We start from the raw sequence: 23,797 nt of genomic DNA, 5'->3' as shown, positions 1-23,797 counted from the left end.
ACAGCAGAGCCACACACTTAATAATCACTCCGGATTGTACGTCACCTACTTGTTATTTCCAGCAGAAAATGTTTCACGCGAACCGTGCAGGCTTAACTGCTTACAATGTGATTTCTGCTCATTGCGGTGCATTAATGAGATGGCTGGCTAGGAGCTGTGCAATATGTGCCGCACAATAGGGGTATCGACACGCTCGCGAGAGCCAGACAATTTAATCGCCGACACCGGCGATGAAGTCCTAGAACGCTGCGTTTGAAAGAGTCGCGGAACAACAATGACACCAAATTAGCGAGCGCATCGTTTGCGAATTGGTAACGGACTCCCACTGGCACCATTCTGTTCCGCCTCGTGCATTTGCCGATGTGCCGTATGTGTACTGTAGACCCGGCGATATGCGTCAGATACATCCCCCGTGCCCGTGTGAACCGCAGGGTCAGGTTCGGAAAAGTCACCTATGCCACAACAGCTTTTTGTGTCTGCTCGCCTCGCGTCGCCTCTTCTGCCCGTGCCACCACGTCGGCTGTTAGTGCCTCCTCCAGTCTCCTCCTCACACTCCTTACCCGCTCCTCCTGCTGCCTGCAGACACAAACACAAAAGCGCTCGTCACCCACGTGAGGCCGCGCTACCTGGAGGAAAATTAAAAAGCGTTTGCCATCCATCATCTGTCAAGAAATCTGCTGAACTGTGAGCCATTTGAGTCTTTCATTATTACGGCTCATTATTATGCAGTGTAGGTGGCCTCTTCTCACGACCACTAAAATCATTACCGCTAGCCATTACCCGCAGAAGGAAAATACACACCAACAATTGTAATGCAATATTCGATTTCTTTGTCTGAAAACATTGCGTGCAAAAAACAAGCCCTCAAGTGGAATGGATAGAGTAAAGTGTTACTATGATGTACACCCAACAAGTCAGCCTCTGCTGTTTCAGCACCGACATTCATCACCAACCATTAAAATATCAGACATCAGAGCAGCTTATTAGGATCTGTACATTCTTTCTCCTCTGCTTGGAACAACAAATCAAAACCATTACCCTCTACATTTACCAATACGTCTCCCATAAGGGGCTCCTGAGACAGGGCTAAAACCAAGAACATTGCCACCATTTCCATTAACTGGCCAGAGCTTATTTATATCTGCAGCTATCACTTTAAATTCAGCTGGCCAAGAGGAGTCATTCAATTAAAAGCCATGCGCCATCTATCCTGGACATCTATCCACGTCATCTGTCAGTTTCTCACAAGTCTGTCAACCTGCAGTAAATGTTCATCATGCCTGTTTTATCAGCATCAAGCATTTCTAAATTTATCAAAGAGATTATTATACATAGTGCAACATACTGGAATAAATTTTAGGTTGCTATGGAAATCATATGTGCGCAGAGAATACATCAGAAGTAGGCGGTGAGTTACATGACGGTTAAACATTCTGAATGTGAAATTAAATCACAGCTATGAAACAGCCGTATATAATTCACAATGCAATTGTAACTGTAACTGCAATTTTGGCTTTGTAATTGTTATAGACAATATTATTCCGATTCTGAAGAATTTAACTGATAACATAATTGGTTTATTGAAATCAGCATTTTGGATTATGAACAGCTTTACCTATTTACTATTTGCCATGTGATATTTTCAGGCATCCCTTGCGTAACCCCCCCCCCCCACCCCGTAGTGTAAATTGGCAGTTACGCGATTAATCTTTTAGGGACATACTTCACACTTGTACTGCTGCGTTTCACAGTTATGCGCTCCAGAAAAAAAAGACTAAAATTGTGAGAGAAAAAAAAAATGTCCCAAATTTTTTTTTTTCCTTTCAATTATAAAAATTCACGGTAAAAATAATACATTTCTCATGGCGTCATCACGTCATGGCGGTGCCCAGTGTCATGGGCGGGGCGTAGCCATCCTAGATGTGCCGCCTTTGTCTGCATCACGTGTGCAGCTGCTGCAAGCAGCCCACGGAAGTGTTAAAGAAGCCCTGAAGTTACTCCTTATTAAGTAATCCCTGTAAGTAGTAATCTTCTTAACCTTAATTATTAGGTGTTATTAAACTCCTAATAAAGTATTGTAATTAAGTATTACATTTATACGTATTGTGTAATTCCAATAAAAAAGGAACGAAACGGGTGGACTTCTTCACAAATCTGGCTGTCACCTGATGAAGCTAGTTGTAATTACTGGCGAAACGTCGTACTCAGATTTTAATGTTGTGGCTTGGCTCTCTACCAACGGTAATCCATATTGAAGTATGGTGCCCTGTATAGGGATGCATTTAAACAATCTTTGGCATGTTCTGTTTACGTGACAACCCTTACTAGTTGGCTAGGTAAGGTGGTGGTGGTGGGTTTTAACGACACATTTATATATTTTCGTGATCTAACAAAAGAAAAAACCCTCTATTATGAATAATAACTAAATTATATATTTTTTTTCTTTGGCAACGCACCCCCCCCTCCCTTTATAACATATGTCAATGTGAAAATAGGCTTCGTACAGCGCGATTCGATTTACGCTGTTTTTCAGGAACACGTGTCTCGTGTAATGCGAGGGCCGCCTGCATACGAGCATAACAGTGGGAGCCGTGACCATTTGGATACAAAGCGTGCGATCTGTGTGGTGTGAAATTCAAACTGCTAAAAGAATGAATGTTTAGCTTTAAAATGTCAAATTTTATTAAGTATTTACATTAAGAAGTTTCATTTATTAAAATTCCTAATAGATTAAAAAAAACTAAATTACCCTTTAAACAAAAAATCTCAAATGAATAAAGCAATTAAAAAACCACTCTCAAAAGGAGGTCGCACTTGACTTGATTATTTACAATAAAAATACGTCCGTGTGATGCCATATTCAATGCTTTAATTTCCATTTGGCAGGCAAATACAAACCATGTTTGTTTGGATTGCTCTAAAGGTTGGAGCTACTTTAAAGGAGAGCTTGAAGATCAAGTATGAACTTCTACATTAATAATAATGTATTGATGCCACCTCCTGGAAAAACAAAGTAATTACATAAACTCTTTTCCATCGAACTTTGTTTTAATATAAGCAAATGATACAAATTAGATGTCTCCAACAGAGGGCTTAATAAACTTGCTGTTACTGACACTGTTCACATTAGAATTAATGAACCATGATGTCGAAAACGAATTGTACAACAGTCTGGTCAAATTGGTGTAGTGCTTAATTACTTAAACAAGGTTCGCCATCGCTACGAGTTGTCACGTAAATTACAATTCCATAAAAGATCCGAATAAAACTCAAAATAACACATTTTTTCCATTTGTACACAATGACATAGATATTAAGTAGATTCCAATCAACAGTGTTATATGAACACTGTAGCTTCCTATTTAAGCAGACCTTTTGATTGCTTTACATAAGAGATTAAAATGGACGAACATATGTTAAGTGCAACAATTGTAATGTAACAGCACAAAATAACTTCACAATGAACAGACAGGTATATACTGTATTAGTGTACACAATCAAATGAGGTGCCGTTCCATCAAAGCTACTCATACTGCGTTATTTTACAGCCCTTTGACAATCTGCTGCTTAATCAAGGCCTTCTCATGCTTTGTCGGTCATGGGATTTGTTTAACCATACTTCAGCATGCTAGCCGAGCGATTTTCTGAAGGCGATGGAGATGTGGACTCAGGACTGGTTTGGATATCAACACCGATCTTGGGAGTGGTCAAGAAGTTAACTCAAGATACGGGGTTCATTGCACTGCGTGCTAACCGCTGCTCCACTGCTCCAATAAAGGCATGAGCACATTATTTTCATAAATAACGTACAATAAGCACACTCAATGTATTAGAGGGAATGTTTAAAATCTCATTCCAGTGCCTTGCCCAAGTAAGCCATTTGTTCGCGAGTCGGACAATGTAGTAACCGGCAGTGATGAAAGCGAATTTACAGGATTACCCACAAATAATTGATTGAGAATGATTGCTGCGATGAGTCACCCAGCCCTTTGAGCTGAACCAGGAAAGATCACAGATTCACAGTACCAACGTGCTGCACTAATCATCAGGCTTGATTGGCAACAACTGCGATGTGTGTATATTATTTTAATGGGTCGACCCAGGGGTCGACAACCTTCTGCTCCGGAGCCGCATGCGGCCCTTTAAGGACCGCTTCGTGATGTTGTTTATCAAGAACCGCCGTCTCGCATGCACTTGCATTGCGGCTCTTGAAATAGATTATTTTTTTACCGAATTCGAAAAAAAATGTCTCTTCTTGCTATTTTCGTTGCTGACCCCTGGACACGCTCCGGATGACGACATGGATGACGACACACTCCGGGTGAGTCTGGAAACTCACCTGACGTCGTCTTCCGTGACGACGAAGGGCTTACAGAGGGGCTGCCCGGTGTTGAGCCACACCGCGGGGTTGCGCTCGACGGCGGTTGACAGCTGCCCCGTGATGGGGCCGCTGCTGTGGTGCAGCGCGCTCGTGATGGTCGACAGCAGCGCATCGCCTGTGATGTTGGGACCTATGCCTGCCCAGCCCAGTCAGAGTGTCAGAGAGCACGACGGCGCCCGCCGTTCGCCGCCAAGTGACGGCAATGTCACCTACAATGCTTTTGAAGCAACAAAAGCTTCCGTCTTCAGGTGGAACTGTCACAGCACGACTGCTTTATCAAGTAGCAGTCGTGCTGTGACGGTTCCACCTGAAGACGGAAGCTTGTGTTGCCTCCGAAACGTCGTGATTTTTATTTTATTTTTATTTTACTTTTATTTATTTTAATTTTTTACCTACGTGACTTTACCGAAAAAAACCTAAGAATATGAATCCTTGCAGTCACGAAAGCTTCAAATCTAGAAGTGCTTTTGAGGTCACGGTAGGTGCACTCCGATGTCACATGACGCGTTGAAAGCTCACTGGCAGTTCACCGGTCACAGGACAGACCCAGGTGTCACAGCTTAAGTGACTGGGATGACTGACAAGGTACCGACTTGCTCCCCACTGTGCCCACAGTGCACAAAGAAACACAGATGTACTCGCAAAAGCCAAATTCTGAGCACAAGCCTCGAACTATGCATCACGGCTATGACATTACGATTAAACTTGTTTATTTTACCAGGTAAAACCTGCCGAGCTGGAAAGCTCTTTTTAAGAAGTGACCTGGCCACAAATGATAGCTCCATTTAGAAGCGTGTTTCTAAACTGAGGGAAGAACCGGAGGACCCGGAGAAAAATCCACGGGACCATGAGGAGAACATGTAAACTCCACAACCTCCTACATACCAGGCAAGGGAGTTAACATCTCACTAACGCGGTGCTCATAAGAAGCACGATGAACATTTTAAGCATGCACATTGTGAGATATTATTTATTACTCTCGTGTTTAAAACCAACTGACAAAAACACTTTTTTTTTTATTTAGTTACATTAATTTTGATTTAAAGCTTTTGTGACTGCAGGGATTAATATTCTGAAAGAACCAAGAATATACATTAATTTTTTATAAGTATTCTAGTGTTTAAACCAACTGACAAAAACAGATTTTGTTAAAAATTCAGTGACATTTTTTTTTTCTGGAATATAATCTTCGGAAATATGAATACCGTTTTAAAAGGCCGGCATTATTTTACAGCAAAGCTTCTCGTTATTCGTAAGAATTACACGTAATGCGGCTGTAGCGACATTTCAATTAAACGCCAGTGTAGCACAAGCGTAGGAGATATCCAAACCTGAGCGGGGGCATTCACCTTGTAATAACCTGGGCAGTTCGATGGCCCTCATCACCTCCTCCGCAATGTCAGACGCACTCAAGCCCTGAAGCCGCTTCTCCCAAAACACCTGCAGTTACGCACAGCACAAAGAGAGCCAACTGTACAAAACACTTAACTACAGCCGCGTACGTGCGTGCGTACGTGCGTGGTGACTGTAAAAGGGGAGCGCGCAGTGGGTTAGGATTAGGATACCACCCGAGTTTGAATCATACCCACGATAATCAGTGGCGAATAAAATCTGACCAAGTCCTGACCCCTCCCCCCAAAAAAACCTGTCACCAACCTCGCACAGACCAGCAAAGTGAATTATGATCAAACATATCCAATGACTGATATGGCTTGGGAAGGCCTTTATCCATCAGTGGCTTGACAAAGGGCTGTAAACTGTTACACTACAGAAAAGCAGTAGAGGGCATGTTTCATCACCAAAATAACGTTTTACGTATGACCTCATTACCCTGAATGTGCCCAATTCTCATCAGATATAGAAAAAAAAGGAGGGTTACCCCTAGTTAGTACATGGTTGGGAGACAACATCCCTATACTAGTTGTTATAGGCTTGTGCTGCAAGACAGCCATGAGATGGCAGTACAGCACAGATTCTTGAATCTGTATGGAGCTTTTAAAATTACTCCCACGTTTTTGTAGATATTTTCCAGGTACACCAAGGTTTTCGCCCACATGCCAAAACTTCATGAATGGAATTGGTCAATAATTCAATGTATGACCTCCCAAAAGAAAACTGTCTTTATACTCAGTGAGGTTTTCTTAGGAAAATAAAGTAATATCGCCAACGCTACACGACCAGACATCATCACCAGCTCAACTAATCCAACAACAATAATAAAATATGTAAGTGCCAATTTTATATACAGTATACATTCTGTATAATCGTCACTGCAAACAATGGACCTTTATAACCATTTGTCAAGTCCTTTTTTTTCTTGCAGTAAAACCGTGACAACGCTTCAACGGCTCTGGCAACATTCCGTGTACCACCCACACGCAACTACGCCCCACTTCACTCCAAAAGCCCTCCACTGCCTCCCTTGGTGCAGGAAATAAATAAACCTCTTGATGTACAAACCAGCAGGGTGATGGATTCTCACACAAACACAGCACAATTATACGCACTTTCAACTGTTTAAAACCACCTTCATATTATGGAAGTGTTTACCTATAGATTCTCTCTGAAATCATCTATTTGGCTGTTTTTAAACCATTTTGTACCAACGGTTTGAGAACTTCGTGTGTTGTGTATATATTGCACAATACTGATGCACGTACACAGAGCCTACACCGGCCTCAACTGAAGATTCACGTATAATCCTAAAACACATTTTCCCAAAATGCAAGCCGCAAGTCACGACTATGAACAAAATAGGCTCCCCGATACGCAAAGCACTCAATCATATGGAATCATAAAGAACACGTAACACTTAGGACACAGGGTCTTTGGAAACCCCAATTCATTGCTCTATAAAGGCACCAACAATTTCTAATGTGCCGAGTCCCAAATAATAATAGCAACAAGCTGCCGTCTTTATTATAGATTCTTGATAAATTCTGACTATGAAACGCAAGGGAAGACATAACCAACTCTCATTGGAATCTTAAGCATGTTCAATTTCATCTCTGGGACCAGACACCACTTGGGAAATCCATATGAATGGCTGAATTGTCAATAGGTCTCTCACTGGTAGCCACACGCAATGGGAGATTTGAAACGTGGAACACAATATTCGTTCCTACTCGCTTCTTCCTTTTAAAATTATCTGTTTGCCATCATGCCTCCGAAATACACAGGCAAATCAAACGGTAGTGTACGGCACACGCCACAAGCAATGCACTTCATGGCTTGCTCTGAAAAACAAACACTTATCACTGGTCTCTGCAGGTGTAATATGACATCACAGACTACCCATGGATGGCGACACATTGCAATTGTACACATGGCAGGTGTTTAAACTGCGTTAAAATAAACAAAACAAGCCGTACCCAATACCACGTAACTACAAATTATATTAATTTATTTTAGCAAAGACCACTAATAAGCATACAGAAAATGAAGAAGTAACAATTTATCCAAACTTGTCACGATATGTTGAAACTGGAAGTCTTGGAATACTTGGCTGCCATGAGCAGAGACACCTTAAGACCCATAACAGAGGTGTTTTGGGTTAGATCGCGTAATTATAAATGTGTCGTTAAACCCGCCACCACCCGACACAGCCAAACAGTAAGGTTTGTCGCATAAACGAAACATGGCAATTAGTTACTAGTACAGCACACTGTATGTTGGTGGGTTTAACCCAAACAAAACCTCTATTATGGATAATATTGGTCGCGAAAACCTACAAGGTGTTAAACACCTTCAAGACTTTGCTTGATATGCGGACTGAATCACGGTGCCAGCGAAGCATGCAGCCTCAGTCTGGACACATATTGTAAAATAAGTATAACCCATAAAAACAAAGTTTTTCACTCTAAATCCTTTATATGCGTGGCGGCTAGAGTCCTCTCGTCCTCTGGCTTGAGATGGCTGCCACCTATGGGTCAGATTATTGTCTGCAGTATTAAACAATTGGTAATTAAATATTTAATTTGTTTTCCCTAAACAGTGTAAAATTTTGGAGAAAAAAATTTCACGAACATTAATTGTCTCGCACAACGAGTCTGTGTGAAAAATGTCAGCTCGATTGGATCACGGGAAGTGGGTTAAAAAACGACCGAAAGGTTTGCACGGTCGTAAGCAAGCAAGCAAGCACGCAAGCAAGCAAACTTAATATAAAGGATTTAAAAATACATAATGGGTGGGGAGGGACTGGTCACCCCGTGGTGCCCTTATAAAACTCAACGTTTAACCTACTCACGCCGGCTTGTGCCCGCCCTCACAGTCGGCCATATTTGTGGAATACACCACGCCGCCGTTGACCCTGCAGGCCATTGACCGAGCAACCAAATGTTCCTACCAGCTCCCTCCGCAGGAATGTGTTTTAAACAGCTAAACATACCCTTGCTGTTTATATTGGGTACAGACATCTCAGCAGTTCTAAAATTACCTGAACCATTCTTAGAATTAAACCCAAATAGTGCACACAAAGATGAACATTTTCAAGCTTACAACCACTGTACTGTTCAAAAGTAATAGTAAAAGCAAATTAGAATTTACTGTCGAATCTGCAGACTGGTTTTATTTGTTTCGGAATCCATATTTTATTTATTGCATAAATGTTACATTTCTCTCCTGCTAAGACAATGCTTTATCATAAAGGGGAAAAAACTGAAAAGAACACTACATTAATGCATAATTATTAGTCTACATGAAATTTAATAAGTCACTGGTGTTAGGTTAATTTTCGAATAACTTCACATAACGTCCTCCATGGCTAATACAGTCACCATATGAACCAGGGCCCAGCTGCTGGGCTAGAACAGTGGACCTCTGCAACAAACGTTGCTTATCTGGTGTAGCATATGGAAACATAAGAGCTTTGTAGTGATTTAACATTGTGCATATTTTGCAAATGACTTTTTTAGAAATGTAATATGGACAAAGCCATCTGTAACAGCAAGGATAGCATTCCGATTATCTATTTATAAACATAGATTTCAGGGGATTTGGCGTGGCGATGCAAAAAATGTAAGTGTCTAATGAACCGATGGGACCAATCAGCATGTAATAAAAAAAATATTTAAGTGTCTTTTGGTGCAATTATGCACGAAAGTATTTACAGAAATGTGTGACTAATATCAGGAAACCACCAACATTTCTACAACATCACTGTACAGCAACATTTGCAATGCACTTTTGGACAAATGGATAAGGAATGTGGTTTTAACAACTCCACAATTTATGCTGATATGGTAATTCAGCCAAATCAACATAATAACAGGATGGAAAACACTTCGAAAAATACCTTGAAAAGATTAATAATATTGAAAACTATCAGATTTCACAGCAGTTTTTTTGGAGCAAATTAAAATATGATAGAATAATAAATATTTAGGTACGATTAATTTACATGCAGATTTACTCAAATTCTAAACACGACATCTCTTGCAGGCTCTCTTGAGTGGGAATTTAAGTGCACATCAAGCTACTCACATTTGGCCTCGAGAAACACTTTTGTGAAACTAAATTTTCATTTCCTTAAATAAACATTAAATCAGGCAATTTAAAGGCTACCACTTCAAGATGCTCAGAGAAACTTCGTTTCATCGAAGGCAGTGCCGTGCTGATTTCCAGTCGTCAAATCTTTAATCCTGGCTTAAAACTGTGCACATCAATGCCAAATTTTTTAAATCACATCCTATTTTTACTGCATTATAGATTTGTTTTGTTCTCCTGCACCCCACATATGTGTTCCACACCACCTATACCTTCTGCAATCTCTTCTTGAAAATACAAAAGTAAGGTCACTTTAGAATCATAATATTTATTCTGGAGGAATCCGTTGAGCTATGAAGCTCTTTTTCACAGATGTCCACTTCTAGATCACCTTCATATGTCCACTTCCTGACCACCTTCATACTCTCCCACAGAAACAGGTATCTTCCACCTTATTACGTAATTTATCATTTATTACGAATATGCCTGTTTACTCAGGAAAGCCTCAGCGAGTCCCAAGACTTTTTTTCAGAAGTGTCATGCCAAATATTCACTGCAGGCGGCGATGTTGCCACGTGTAAACCCAATTGAGTACATTTACAGGTCGATATTTTTAGCATTGGGATGTTTGGCTAATATCAGGATTTTTTTTTTGCTATTTGAGTAAACCTAAGAACCCAGAGGAAACTCATGCAGAACTGGGGGAGAACATCCAAACTCCAAACAGAAGGGTGTCTTGTCAGGAATACAGTAAAACCTTAGATTGAGAGTAACTTGGTCTGCGAGTGTTTTGCAAGACGAGCAAATTTTTAAAATAAATATTAATTTGATAAACGAGCGAGGTCTTGCAATACGAGTAGTACGTGCATACGCTTTGTCTGCCGAGCATCACGTGATCACAACTGATACACGAGTGCTTTGATATACGTGCTTTGGATTACAAGCACGTTTCCGGAACGAATTATGCTCGCAATTCAAGGTTTTACTGTATATACTTTTTTTGTCCCACATGCCCTACTACAAGAGAAATGTTCATTGCATTTTCATCCCGCACCTCCAACTAACACAGTTGGTGATGTACGGTGCGAAAGAAGTTCAACATGCATACATACATACAAATCTTGACATCCATTCATAATAAGATGATTTGTAAATTACAAATTTGCTTTGTGTACTGCCAAAGCATTCATGCTATAAGCAGTTTTGTACCACCCACCTGTTTGGGAAGATCCAGAATTCGCTGGGGGTCATGCTTCACCTTGTTGGTGGGATGGTTTGTCACCTTCGTGATAGGCTGCTTGAATATGGATGCCGTCTGTCTGATTGGCAGAGAAGTATTCAGATCCATCTTCCCCTAAAAAATCAAGAGTACACAAAAACATAAACCACATAAACAAAACAAACCAATAATCCGTCCGATTCCCACCCCCCACATCAAAGCGCCAAAAACACAAATAGTGTAGGTTGGCATTAATTTAATGGAGCAGACAATTACCGTAAAGACAGTTGCCTTAACCAAAAAACAAAAAAATACTCAAGTAATCATTGGTCTGTAAATATGTTTTCTCTGACAAATAGACCATGGCTAATGAAACATTTAAATTAATATTCTGAAACAAATAGCCCATCTGGTAGGTGCACAGTGTTGAAAGAGTGGAAATCACAGAGGGAAAGCCACCTGCTTGGGAAGAAAAAGATTAGTCCTTTGGATATGAGGCTGCCACACTTTACAGGCTGAAGGTCTAGAGAAGGACTTTGCTTACTTACTTTCACCGATGTAGCACACTCCTGTTAAAGAGATGATAATGCCATTTTAGATAATGTTTAATGTAAAAACCTATGACTCATCATAAGATGTGCACACAACTCTGCAAATTACAGACAACGTCTACTATTGTTAAGCACCTGGTTGCTATTGTTCGTTGTTGGGTTGAAGTGCATAGGTTATGTTAATCATGCTTAAAAGATAACACTTGCCCTTGAATAAATGCTTTAACAAAACGTTTTACGATAAAAAGTGATGAATAAGATCAGCAGTGGCAACCAAAGAGCCCGGACCACTTCAAGTTGCTGCTCAAAAAAACAAAGTGGATGACAACCTCATGTGGCGTAGACCCATATCGTAAAGAGAAGGTCCTTGCATGCAATATCAGCCGTTCACCAGCATTTATTCAAACAAGCCTGACTCTGCTCATGATACACGATGTCAAAATCAGTCTACAGGCTGCTGGTCTTAAATCAATCTTGCTGAAATTATGCACTCTCAGCAGGCTGTGCAGCCGATGGGTTATAATAAATAGTTTATGTACAGAGAAAGTCGCATATATTGAGAATAAAAAACGGTCTGTGTATTTACCGTGTGCATGTGTGCGTGGTAAACTTACTTTAGAAGAATTGAGCATCTCATTTCGCAACTTCTGTTTGTTCTTCTGCACCTTGCCGGGCATCATACGTCCCGTCCGAAAGTCGAAACATCCCAAGTCCACCACATGTCCAACTGCCCGTGACAACTGGGGTTTGCTGCGAAACTTCTTTCCTGTTGGACTACAATAATAAAACACAAAGATATGCTTATAGCCTGCTCAGACATATCGCGCGAATTGGTAACAGGGTTTAGTAACAAGAAGAGACATTTTTGCATCATTGTGCAGAAGATTTGTGTCATGTTCAGAAGGTTTGTTGACACTAGATGCCATTTGTATCCACGAGTGGAATTGGACCAAGATGATCTAGAATGTAAAGACTAGATTTGAAGCTTTCGTGACTGCAAGGATTCATACTCTTAGGTTTTTCTTTTCGTGACTTTACCGAAAAAACCTAAGAGAATGTAAAGACTATTGTTCAAAAACATCACTCTGACTTTTTAGACGCAAATATTTTTCTACCACTAGGGCAGGGGATGGCAAACCTGTGTCTTTGGAGCTGCGTGCGGCTCTTAAAGGACCGCTTCGTGACGTTATTTATTAAGGACCACCATCTCGTATTCAAAAGCATTGCAACTCTTGAAAGTGATGTTTTTTTACTGAATTCGAAAAAAATGTCTATTCTTATTTTAGTTGCCGACCCCTGCACATGGGAACACACATATCACACGCATGCACACAAAACTACTCCCAAAAAGTGGAAAACATTCTAGAAAAACGGGCATGCATTTTTTTAGTGCCTAGTTATATCATACTGGGACAGGATCCACGGTGAAGTGAGGAGCGCACTGCTCTCTGAACCAGGATAGTTAAACGACAACCATTACAGCGGCAACCGTCCGCATTACCGGTTGCAAAAGTCAAGAACTGGCAACCGTTTACCGTGGAATGGATGCACCAATTGGCACGCGTGAACTTACAACTGGCACGGAAACGTGTGACTGCGATTGGCCAGTGGCAGCCATCTTATAGCACCTAATCCAGGGGTCGGCAACCTACGGCTCCGGAGCCGCATGCGGCTCTTTACGGGCTGCTTCTTGACGATATGTACGTATGTACAGTATGTACTCAGATGCATTGCGGCTCTTGAAATACTGAATTTTGTACCGAATTGGAAAGAAATGGCTCTTCTTGTTATTTTGGTTGCCGACCCCTGACCTAATCCTACGAAGACAGGCCTCATTAAGTCTCCGTGTGGTGCGTTCCTTTTTTCATCGAAAATGAAAACAAATTAAGGCGCAACCCTGCAATTGCTCACTGGTTGGCGGAGGGGCCTCTGCTAAAAGGAGCTCTAGAGGGGGTATCAAATGTGTTGGAAGAGGTGGGCGTACCCACATTTTACCCCACCACACGAAACCTGCCGACTAACTTGAGGCCCCATCATACTGCTTGGCGGACAGAGGCAAGGGAATTTAAGAAACTCGGCCCATTGTTTCGACTGCCTGCACTGGGAGACTGGATCGAGCCACTGCCTCTGGATTGCAAGTCAAGTTTTCTAGCCATTACAATCACACATAAGATGACAAACACAATGAAACAGGGCAATACAACATCTATTTTGTATTGGTTTTCACGATGTTATTATCGGATATGAAAGAATAACGGTACTAACAACCTTACTATAAACCCAGAAAACTCGAGTTTAATACCCAGACAAAGCTAACATCAATGATGAGTGATATCTGAGCTCGTCATGGGCCCCCTCTCACCAACTAGCACTGACCAGCGTGGTGATTTATGGTCAAACAACCTTCACACAACTGAGACAGGATAATTTACAAAGCGCCAAAATTTATTATTACGCATCCAATCGGTTTGATCGTTTGGTACAACCAAGGATTAAACAGACTAAAACGGCAGGCACACTACTCAAAACCACTCAAGCACATGAACATGCATTTCAAGGAATCAAAAGGGAAAGCTGAGTGCACAGAAAAGACTAAAAAAATGCATTTTTCAAAAATAAATTAACCAATGCTATGTTCAGCCTCCTGTATAGGCAGTTACATTTGAAGGCTACCACAAATGCTTAGAGGAGTTAGGGAGTGTAGTCCTGGCAGATGTGGCTGCGAACAAGTGTTACAGAGATATTGCTATTTAATAGGCGTGCAACAAAGCACATTCATCGAGTGCAGCCACTGGAGGTGCTGCCATTCAGCGTGTAAATAAAAGGTTATTGAATCAAAATACGGCGAAATAAAAGTTACAGGCCTCAATTCCTCCAATCTGGACGCAAATTGAGCAATTGTGTCCCATGTACAAAAATTGACAGCCTTACATAAATAAAAAATGTTCAATCATAGCATTATCTTAACAAAGTGCTCTACAATATTGCTGTACAAATTATAAATAAAGCATCCATCACCTTAGACAAACAAGAAACTGAACAGTACCCCGTGTCACAACACACATGTAAAACAAGTGTCGCTTTGGCCCAAGACACGCACTAAAGCATTTTTTCAAAAACGCAAAGTGAAAACGAAAGGTCAATACGGTATGAAGGCAGGTGTGTTTCGAACTCTGCAAGGCTGACTAAATAATGATGGCCAGCAGGCCCAAAAGTAGTTTCCCCGTGATGGCGAATGACTCTCCATCCTTCTTTACTACAGTGTTTGGTGTTATCAACAAAAAAATGGTACAGCTACTGATCGTCTGGAATTTTACTTATCTAGAAATCAAACTGACTGTGGGGTGAGACCCCACAACCCATGCCAGAACCGTGTTGTATTTTTTTCAGGTATATATACTGTGGATATCTTTGAAACCCTTGCCATTTGCTTCAAATTAATGAGCTAGGTTTGTTAAAGTAATGTTAGTAATGTTTTATGTACCCAGAAAGCCTCAATTAATTGTCTGACTTTTTCAGGTGGTTTGCACTTCAGGATGTTTGGTTCAATTTATTTGAAGCTGGCAACAACAAAAATCCCATATATGTGGAGAGGAACCACTGACTATGCCTGCCACTAACATAGTCTCATTTATTGTGTTTTACTCAAAGGCAAATGAAATGAACTCCAGCTGATAAGACCGCTAAAAGAAGAGGAAGTAGAAATGCACATTGTTTGGCGATCCATGGTTGTTGTACCATGGTGACATGGTGATGAACAAACTTGCATGAGAACCACAAGTGGTCATTTGGGTGCTTAAACCTAAATGTGTCAGTAATTCTCAAATAAGCTCACCAGAGTAGCATCCTCCTTAAGACCCTTGGCGGCTGTGGACACCGCAAACCTATACAGATGCCAAATCGAATTATTAATTACAATAATTTACAGTCTCGTGCTAATCCGCTGCTGGATGAAAGTCTCCACACGCTGCGTCAGTCATGGGAATTGTTTGATCATACTTCACTGCACATTGGTCAGTGCAGGCTGGTAAAGGGGTGGCTATTATTACTTGCCGCCGATGCTAGGCATGGGCGGGATTCCATTCAGGTTTCTGGGTTCATAGAAAAGCTCCCCTCAAATACAAATATATGGGCTGATAGTCTAAAACAAAATTCATACTGTGTTCCATTAACGATAAGTTTAATTAAAAAAAAGTTTGCTCAGCATCGAGTTTTCAATAGTAAAAAAAAAACTTACTATAAATCTATGTCATTAATTTTTTTGCTCCATATAATATTCCTATTTTGATCTTTGATCACAAGATGAAGAATATTCCTTTCAGAATCATCACAGAAAGCAGGGCATTACCCCCATGTTAGAGGATGGCTCGTGGAAGAGCTGACATCACAGAACAATTTTCAGGTCACTTAAATTTCCTCTTATCCACACTAGGTGGTGCATCTTTTCCACGTGCCCTGCTTTAGAAAGGCAATTAATTCCCAACAATGTTGAGTCCCTCGTTTTGAATGACTCAAACAAAATTAAGTGAAAATATAAATTTAGCATTACAATTGTTTGCGTGCGTACATTAGCGCCTGGGAATCAAATATCAACCCAGGCCACTGAAGAACCTGGTTTAGACTCGAACCCAGGTTTCCAGCAATTCTGACTCAAGTGTTGAGACTGTGTATTGTCTCTCCCTGAGCAACCTGGTCGCCTCCACAGTTTTGTATTTTGATTCATACCTACATTACACTGTAACGTTTGTAAAATCATGTAAAGTTAGATATGCAACGCAAAACAGAAATTATGTTTCCAAACAGGTTCATTACCATGCACTAAGGGAAATCACTCGTGTCACGCACAGATGAGTTCGACACAATCTGCCACCCAGAGAAGCGCGTGGAGCATAGCATTGATGTAAATTCATGCCAGCAGGAGCCAATACTGAACACTGCCCATCCCAATGTGAACAAGGGCCAAAGGTATTTGTGAAACAAGTTCGGGCAGCAGAAATTATTCATATGACATCAGACCTGCTGCAAGTCATGACCTGACCTCAGAGGGTGTGTTTTATAAGCATTAGTCATCAACTGTGCTCACTATACCTCATTTGGTATTTCCCTTAATGCCAATGAAGGGGGAAGCTTTTTGACCAAGAAAACCCAGGAATGTCAAGATGCAAAAAGAGAATGTGATTAAAAGTCAATCCCCCCCCGAGGGCTATCCCCAAGGGCTATCCCACATGGCCTTGGTTTTGCCCTGTTAACACAAATAAAGAAAACAGACAGAACCTTCAGTTCTAGCTACTGAGTTACATTTTGTTTATCCACAATAGCAGGGCAGTACATTGTACCACTGTGTTATTTTTAGAGTTTAACCTTAAAAAAACAATTATATGGACAAATGAAAAGCAGCTGTGAATGGTTGGAGGCAATTTATAGTTATCGTTTTTTTACGAAACGTAAAATGCAACAGGATGTCAACAAGCTGATCAGCACCATGAGCCGACGCAATACAAAAATGCATTTGCAGTGCATTTCTTCTCAAATTTTGTTTGTCAAAAACCGTTAGAGATTTCTTATTTGGCAAGAAAAAATATACACATTTAAATAAGAAACTCAATAACAACGTGTTTATGGTTTTATTCTGACTGATAAGAATGTAGCTGTTTACACCAGAAAAACACCAAAGTAAAGCACTTGCGTAAGCAGTTTTGTTCAGCATTAATACCAGACAATGTACCACTGCTGAATCCTCACCACAAAAACCACAGCCCTTTTTTGTAACACACACAGCTGTCTAAGACGAAGTCTTATTTTAGAGTATTTAAACTTAAACTCCACAGTGGGTTTTATCGATGAGCGTTGTCGAGCCGTGTCAAGCGCGGGTCTTGTTCGCTACCACACGCACGTTGCTTTTAGCGAGTTAAAAGGGTTTCGCCATGGACTGGAATGAAAGTTACGCAACAGCTGCAAACATCCTATGCAATGGGACCAGAATGTTCTTTCCTGGACGCTCTGGAAGGATGAAATCCCCTTTGGACGTTAGCCCGCCTGGGCTCATACCAAGTGAACTGTGTGTTTGGGGTATAATGACCCTGGTAAGCATTGTTCGTCAACAACAAATAAACTACCCAACAGGCCTCAGTCCATCGAGCAATACCACTCGTGCCCCCTACGGAGATGACCGCACAGATATACATTTTAAATGCCTCCTGGTCACACCATCCGTTTGCCACTCCCAGCACGCAAAATGCAATCGTCTGACATCCCACAATGCAAAGCGTGCGCCCCCCCCCCCCATACCACATGCCTTCCCAAGAGGCTGTGTACAGAAAAGACGGCTGTTTGTGTTGAGGCCGAAACGTCGTGAGAATTTTATTATTGTTTTAATTTTATGATTTTATTATTTATTTTCTACGTGACTTTACCGAAAGATCCAAGAATATGAATCCCTGCAGTCACGAAAGGTTTCAATCGAAATTTAGCTCTAAGCATTATTCATGTCAACGCAATCGGCACATGCTTATACATACGTTGACATATAATTCCATGACTCATGAGGAAGTGATAAAAAGGGCAAAGTATGAGATCAAATGAAGCAATAGAACATAATCTGTGAATGCACAACCTGAAAATGCTATATGTTGAACTTCTTTCACACCGTACATAGCCAACCGTGCTAATCAAAGGTGCGGGGATGAAAATGCGATGAAGATTTCTCGTGTAGCAGGGAATGTGGGAAAGTAGGCCCCCTAGTATGTGAATAAAAAAGGTGATAAGAAGAGGTGGCGGTTCTGTGATTAATGTATTTTGATGGGCTATTCTCTCACACCGCGTTGCACTACTCTGCAAAGGTTTCCGAATGTACGTCATCAAATTATGTGGCGCCAATAACACAATTAAAATCAAACTGGAAAAATACCGAAACAATTTAAATTGTACTTTTAAAATAAATGTATGACTATCATTGAATACTCAATACCCTTGTGAAGAATATCGTTAACATTGCACATCTTGTTCCCTACACAAGTCCAATTGGGACAGAAAAAGGGTTTAAGGGTACAATGCCACATCGAATTTGTCTCAACAATGTGCAAGCAAGCCCATTATTTAGATATGCTTGAACACATCTCATTCTTAGTTCGTGGTCAAATCTTGGAAGATGATCGTTTGCAAGTAGTCCGCTCTCCAATAGCGTGGTAGTTGTTCCTGAAGAACACCGCGTTATGGAAAAATCACGTTCTATAAATAATACATAATGTGGGGTAAAGCACAGTTCGCGATAACGCGTGAGATGCGCATGCAGGCTGAGCAAAGACTGAGGCGCGTGGGTAGCATCTCGAAGCATCCAGCAGCATCCCAAAGCCTTGTGCAATGCCACTCGGAGGCAGCCGCCCGACCGCTGACTCCGACTCGCGCGACGCGTTCCGTTGACTCAATCGCTTTTATCCAATTCGCATCCGCGTTATAAAACAAGTGCTCCTTAATACATTCATCAAGTTCTATCCAATTCGCATCCGCGTTATAAAACAAGTGCTCCCTAATACATTCATCAAGTTCTATCCAATTCGCATCTGCGTTATAAAACAAGTGCTCCCTAATACATTCATCAAGTTCTATCCAATTCGCGTTTTGAAAACACGTGGCATTATAGCAGAACCGTCTAAGCTTTTGTGCGAATGACCCTTTGCACAATAGCCATTCTAATATGTCCATCCAGATGGGGACCACAATATTTTTTACGTTCTCCGTGGGACAATAATTACACGCTGGGTAGAGGGCTCGCTCGCATTGTTGGCAACATTTCATTTTGCATTCATCTGTTCCTTTGCCGCTGAAATATATCTTACAGCTTGAGGTGCCCTGATGCTTTTGCTCATTCCACCTTGAGGTTATCTCTGGTATGCCCTCCTCTCATGCGCTACATTCTGTCACCGGTGTTTTGCCATCTGCTGCTGCTTCTTAGCAATTTGTGTAATAATATTCACTCATACGCAGTGAAAAGAATTCGAGTTCATGAACCATTTTTGACACTAATACCACGTCAATAAGCAACGGATGATTACAAACGGAATTCTGAGCACAGTATTTTGTGTCGGAACAAGTGGTTTCCAACCAAAACTGCAATAATCGAAATGCGTACAATATTTATATGATGTACTTACGGCGAATAAGCTTATATCAAAGGTCAGACTATCAGCTGGAACAGATACAGTACCGTATAATAGAGGGGCTTTGGTGTTACAGGTCAACCTTTTACCGCATTAGGTTCCAATCAGACCACATCTCACTGCGGAAACTACTGTAATGTATTGGGAACATACTGTACGTGGTGCCTTGTGAATCGTTAAAAAGGTGTGTTATACTGATGCACGCTGCACACTCGTATTGTTTATTACGCCACATTTGCAACGACCTGTTGAACCCTTGCCTTTCCACAAAGGCAACGAGGCATATCTATAAATCTAAAAGGGAAATTTGTGAATGTGTGTGTCTGTTCGAAACGTTTAGCATACTTCCCAACATGCAACAAACTTGAAATTTGGCATGTGGGTAGCTTCCAGACTGTACACAATGCAAAAAGTATAAAAATATACTTTTGTATTGGGGGGGGGGGGGGGGGGGCGCAATAATGGATATATTTTGTACGGCAAGTGAGCAGTGATGTCACATCTGCGATGTCACCCGCATGCGGCAGCGTCACACAGTGTGCCTGTTGACGTCACGCATCCCCCCCACCCTCCACGTCGGCCGTGTATTAATCCAAGACAAGAATCCAAGTCTCGGGCGAAGCCGGGTAGTAAAGCTAGTACACATTTATAATAGCCCAGATCTGTCCTTCTGTGACTGTGATTAACGCCCCCCGGATTGGTTGAAGGGCGTCACTTGACCGCGAGCGGCCCAATTCGTGTTGTTGTGGTGTGCCCCGCACCTCGGAGGCCCGAGAAGCAGCAACATCATGGCCACAGCGCCGGAGACGCAGCCACGGAAAGCTGACAGTCGATCCACTCACACACGGCTCACTCATACACATAGCTCACTCACACTCACTCACACACAATCACATGCAGCTCAGAGGAGACGGGTGAGTCAGAGTGAGGCAGAGCTGTGCTCCGTCCACTGCTGCCCTGAGGGAGCCCCATACTCTCCACTGCTGGCTGAGGCAGAGCCGTGCTCGCTCCGCTGCTGCCCTGAGGGAGAGCCGTGCTTTATCCACTGCTGCCCTGAGGGAGAGCCGTGCTCTGTCCATTACATTAGTACTCGAGTTTTTTTGGTGCTTAAATCCACTGCTGGATGAAGGCCCACCGCACGCTGTGCGAGTGGATCGTAAGGATTTACTTGACCAGTCTGTTGGGGGCCGCCGCAGGCTGTGGTTTTTGGGGGGTGCCGCAGGTTGTGGTTGTTGGGGGGTGCCGCAGGTTGTGGTTGTTGGGGGGTGCCGCAGGTTGTGGTTGTTGGGGGGTGCCGCAGGTTGTGGTTGTTGGGGGGTGCCGCAGGCTGTGGTTGTTGGGGGGTGCCGCAGGTTGTGGTTGTTGGGGGGTGCCGCAGGCTGTGGTTGTTGGGGGGTGCTGCAGGCTGTGGTTGTGCGGGGGCGCCATAGGTGCCATAGGAGCCCCCAACAATCTAGTTCTTAATAAAGGCCAATTCTATAAAGCAGTGCCAAACTGATGGGAGAAGTACTGTACTCTTTTAATTTCGTGCATTAGTCAGTGATTTACCACTCAAATTATCCTCGGGACATTGATCATCTAATTTTTACAGCCCTGAGCAAGTTGGTGAAAATTCCACCTTCCCATGACGGGGCTGGACTCTAGCCACAAGGACAACCACTGCTCACTTCCCCGGTGATTACTTATTGTATGGACCTTGGAGGGATGAGGGATGGAGTCAACCTCCCAACCAAGATTTGAATTCACGACCTTCCGATTGCGAACAGCTTGCTCTACCACTGAAACCACCTGGTCAGATTTTGCAATGCTTCATTTCTTTATTTTAAATTCTCATTATATTCTAGATATCACGTCATAATTATAAAAAAAAACCTAGTCAAGGAATGAAGCCAAAACTATGTACACATGTTAGAACAGTGAGTTTTATAAACAAACGACATGCCGAGTAATTGCAATAATAGTTTTTATCTTAAAAATCACAGCCTTATTATAAGTTTGAGCACAACACTCACAAAGCATTGTGAGGTCACTCAATTTGGACATTCCGCACTAAAATTAAAACGTGTGAACAATCACAACATAAATTAAAACCATTTTGACTCGCCTAACTGGACAGTAATATCATCATCCCGTACTGGCAAGAGCACACACAACCTTGGGAGTCTTCAAGAAATGACAGGAACAGGTAGCAGCTTTAACTTCACCTTGTGAACAAGGCAGGGGCATTATCGCCAGCAGACATCTCAACGTGTACATTCAGTCGCAGACCTCTCACCCACGTCAACTAGGAGATGAGGCAGAATTTTCTGAAAATAACACACAACAAATGTTTAAAACTGGTTCCACCATGAACCGTACAGCATGTACAGTAGGCAGGAAGTGAAAGGCACGCAAGTCAGATGTATTTTAAACCGTACAGCTGCTGCCTACACGTGCATACGAAGACCACACGGGAGTCTTGTAGCAGGTGGCACAGCGTGCATTGCTCGATATCGATTTCATTCTGCACGACACTGAACTTTTTAAAATGCGTATCTTTCTCCCCCAATTGTATCCCAATTATACTATCGGTGTCATGTCACGAGACGAAATAATCAATCTGCAAGTCTCGCAGAGCAGCGCGACCGCTGATGTACGCGAATGGTCCACGAAAGCAGATATCACAAAACTGCTTCAGAGATCCCTCCCAAGTGACCTCTTGTCCACACGAGGCAGCAGCACTTTCTCACCAGTCCTGCTGCTACAGCGATTAATGTTCGTCACATGACAGCAAAACTGATTATTTGGTTTCTTGTCAGAGCTGGAATTTAACAAAATTAAGTGCAAACCCACATTTTATATAATGTGCAGTCATTGGTAACCAGGCTGAGATTGAAAACTCACTCAACTTGAAACACCGGTTTAATCACTGGCAGCTACCTTGGTTCAGCTCTCTGGGTGGAGTGGTAGTTAGTGCGCTGCACTACATTATGAACGGAATGGCATGGGTTTCACTCCCGGCTATGGCTAATATTGATGGTGAAGGATATCAGACCAGCTCCTGGAATCCTTCTTCCCCAACCTGTGCCAATCAGCGTGGTGAAGTATAGTCACACAGACCCCCATGACAAACATTTCAAGAGCCGCAATGTATGTGAATACGAGACGGTGGGTCCTTACTGAATAACGTCACGAAAGCAGCCCTTAAAGAGCCGCATGCGGCCCCTGCCCATGACCAACATGGTATGGTGAGACCTTCATCTGGACGTGGATTGACCAAGGACTGCAATAGATAATTATTAACACAAGGCTCTTATTAAGTAAAACATTAATATGTACACGGGAGGTTAATTTCACCAGGACTTGTCGCATGTTTTGCTCCGGTGGGTTTAAAGGAAAGAGTGGATATGAAATAGTTGTGGATATTAAATGTAGCAATTCCCTGCACAACTTAAAACAATGTTTACGTTGTAATAAGACAAACAGTGATCAGGGCACTCAGAGCAACCAAATATACACTTAATGTACATCACAAAATCACAGCCTTAAATAAGTCTAACTACACACAAATCTGGAGTGACTTTTACGTAAAAAGACGTACGGCCAAGTACAGAAACCTATCCCGTGGAACACGTTTTATGCTCATTGGGCATAAATGTTTGTAGCACATAGATTTGCATAACCGTCACCACGAACATTAAGCCTAATGAATGTGTTCCCACAGAGTGCTCTCACGGGCATGCTGACGATGGACCACACATCCAGCAGAACCCCGTCAATCTCATTCAACCATTATGGCTCTCTTCAGGCATCTTCAATCAAACGATTCTAAAATCATTATTTAGTGTAACATGCCGTTCGTTTCGTTTTAAGATTGCATTGATAATGTACAAAGTTCTTCCTGGAAAACAATGTTGTTCAGTAAACTTCCTCAACGTGTTAGTTACATTTAAGCTTCGTTTTATTTGCGTAATGGCCTCACCACAGTATTGTCCAATAGATGCGCTTTGACCCTTCTATCTTATTT

General features: G+C 42.0%; 1 protein-coding gene across 3 annotated transcripts in view; it reads right to left on the bottom strand.

The window, feature by feature from the left end:
- LOC133343855 (methyl-CpG-binding domain protein 2-like) overlaps positions 1–23,797 on the bottom strand; it is a 43,548-nt gene that overhangs the window by 5,585 nt on the left and 14,166 nt on the right. The window contains exons 2-7 of one of the 3 annotated variants that reach the window (XM_061553774.1): positions 12,250–12,409; positions 11,633–11,653; positions 11,082–11,219; positions 5,731–5,821; positions 4,340–4,517; positions 453–576 (exon numbers count right to left, since the gene is read on the bottom strand). In XM_061553774.1, coding sequence (XP_061409758.1) covers positions 453–576; positions 4,340–4,517; positions 5,731–5,821; positions 11,082–11,219; positions 11,633–11,653; positions 12,250–12,409 — 712 coding nt within the window. Of the gene's footprint in view, positions 1–452; positions 577–4,339; positions 4,518–5,712; positions 5,822–11,081; positions 11,220–11,632; positions 11,654–12,249; positions 12,410–23,797 lie in introns of all 3 variants that reach the window. The other 2 variants (XM_061553775.1, XM_061553776.1) reach the window with 2 other exon arrangements.

The sequence above is a fragment of the Lethenteron reissneri genome, chromosome 18, assembly GCF_015708825.2.
Source record: "Lethenteron reissneri isolate LAM-NWPU_2019-01 chromosome 18, ASM1570882v1, whole genome shotgun sequence".
NCBI classification, from domain to species: Eukaryota; Metazoa; Chordata; class Hyperoartia; order Petromyzontiformes; family Petromyzontidae; genus Lethenteron; species Lethenteron reissneri.
The sequence above is the reverse complement of the archived record's forward strand: the minus strand, read 5'-3'. Positions and strand labels throughout refer to the sequence as shown.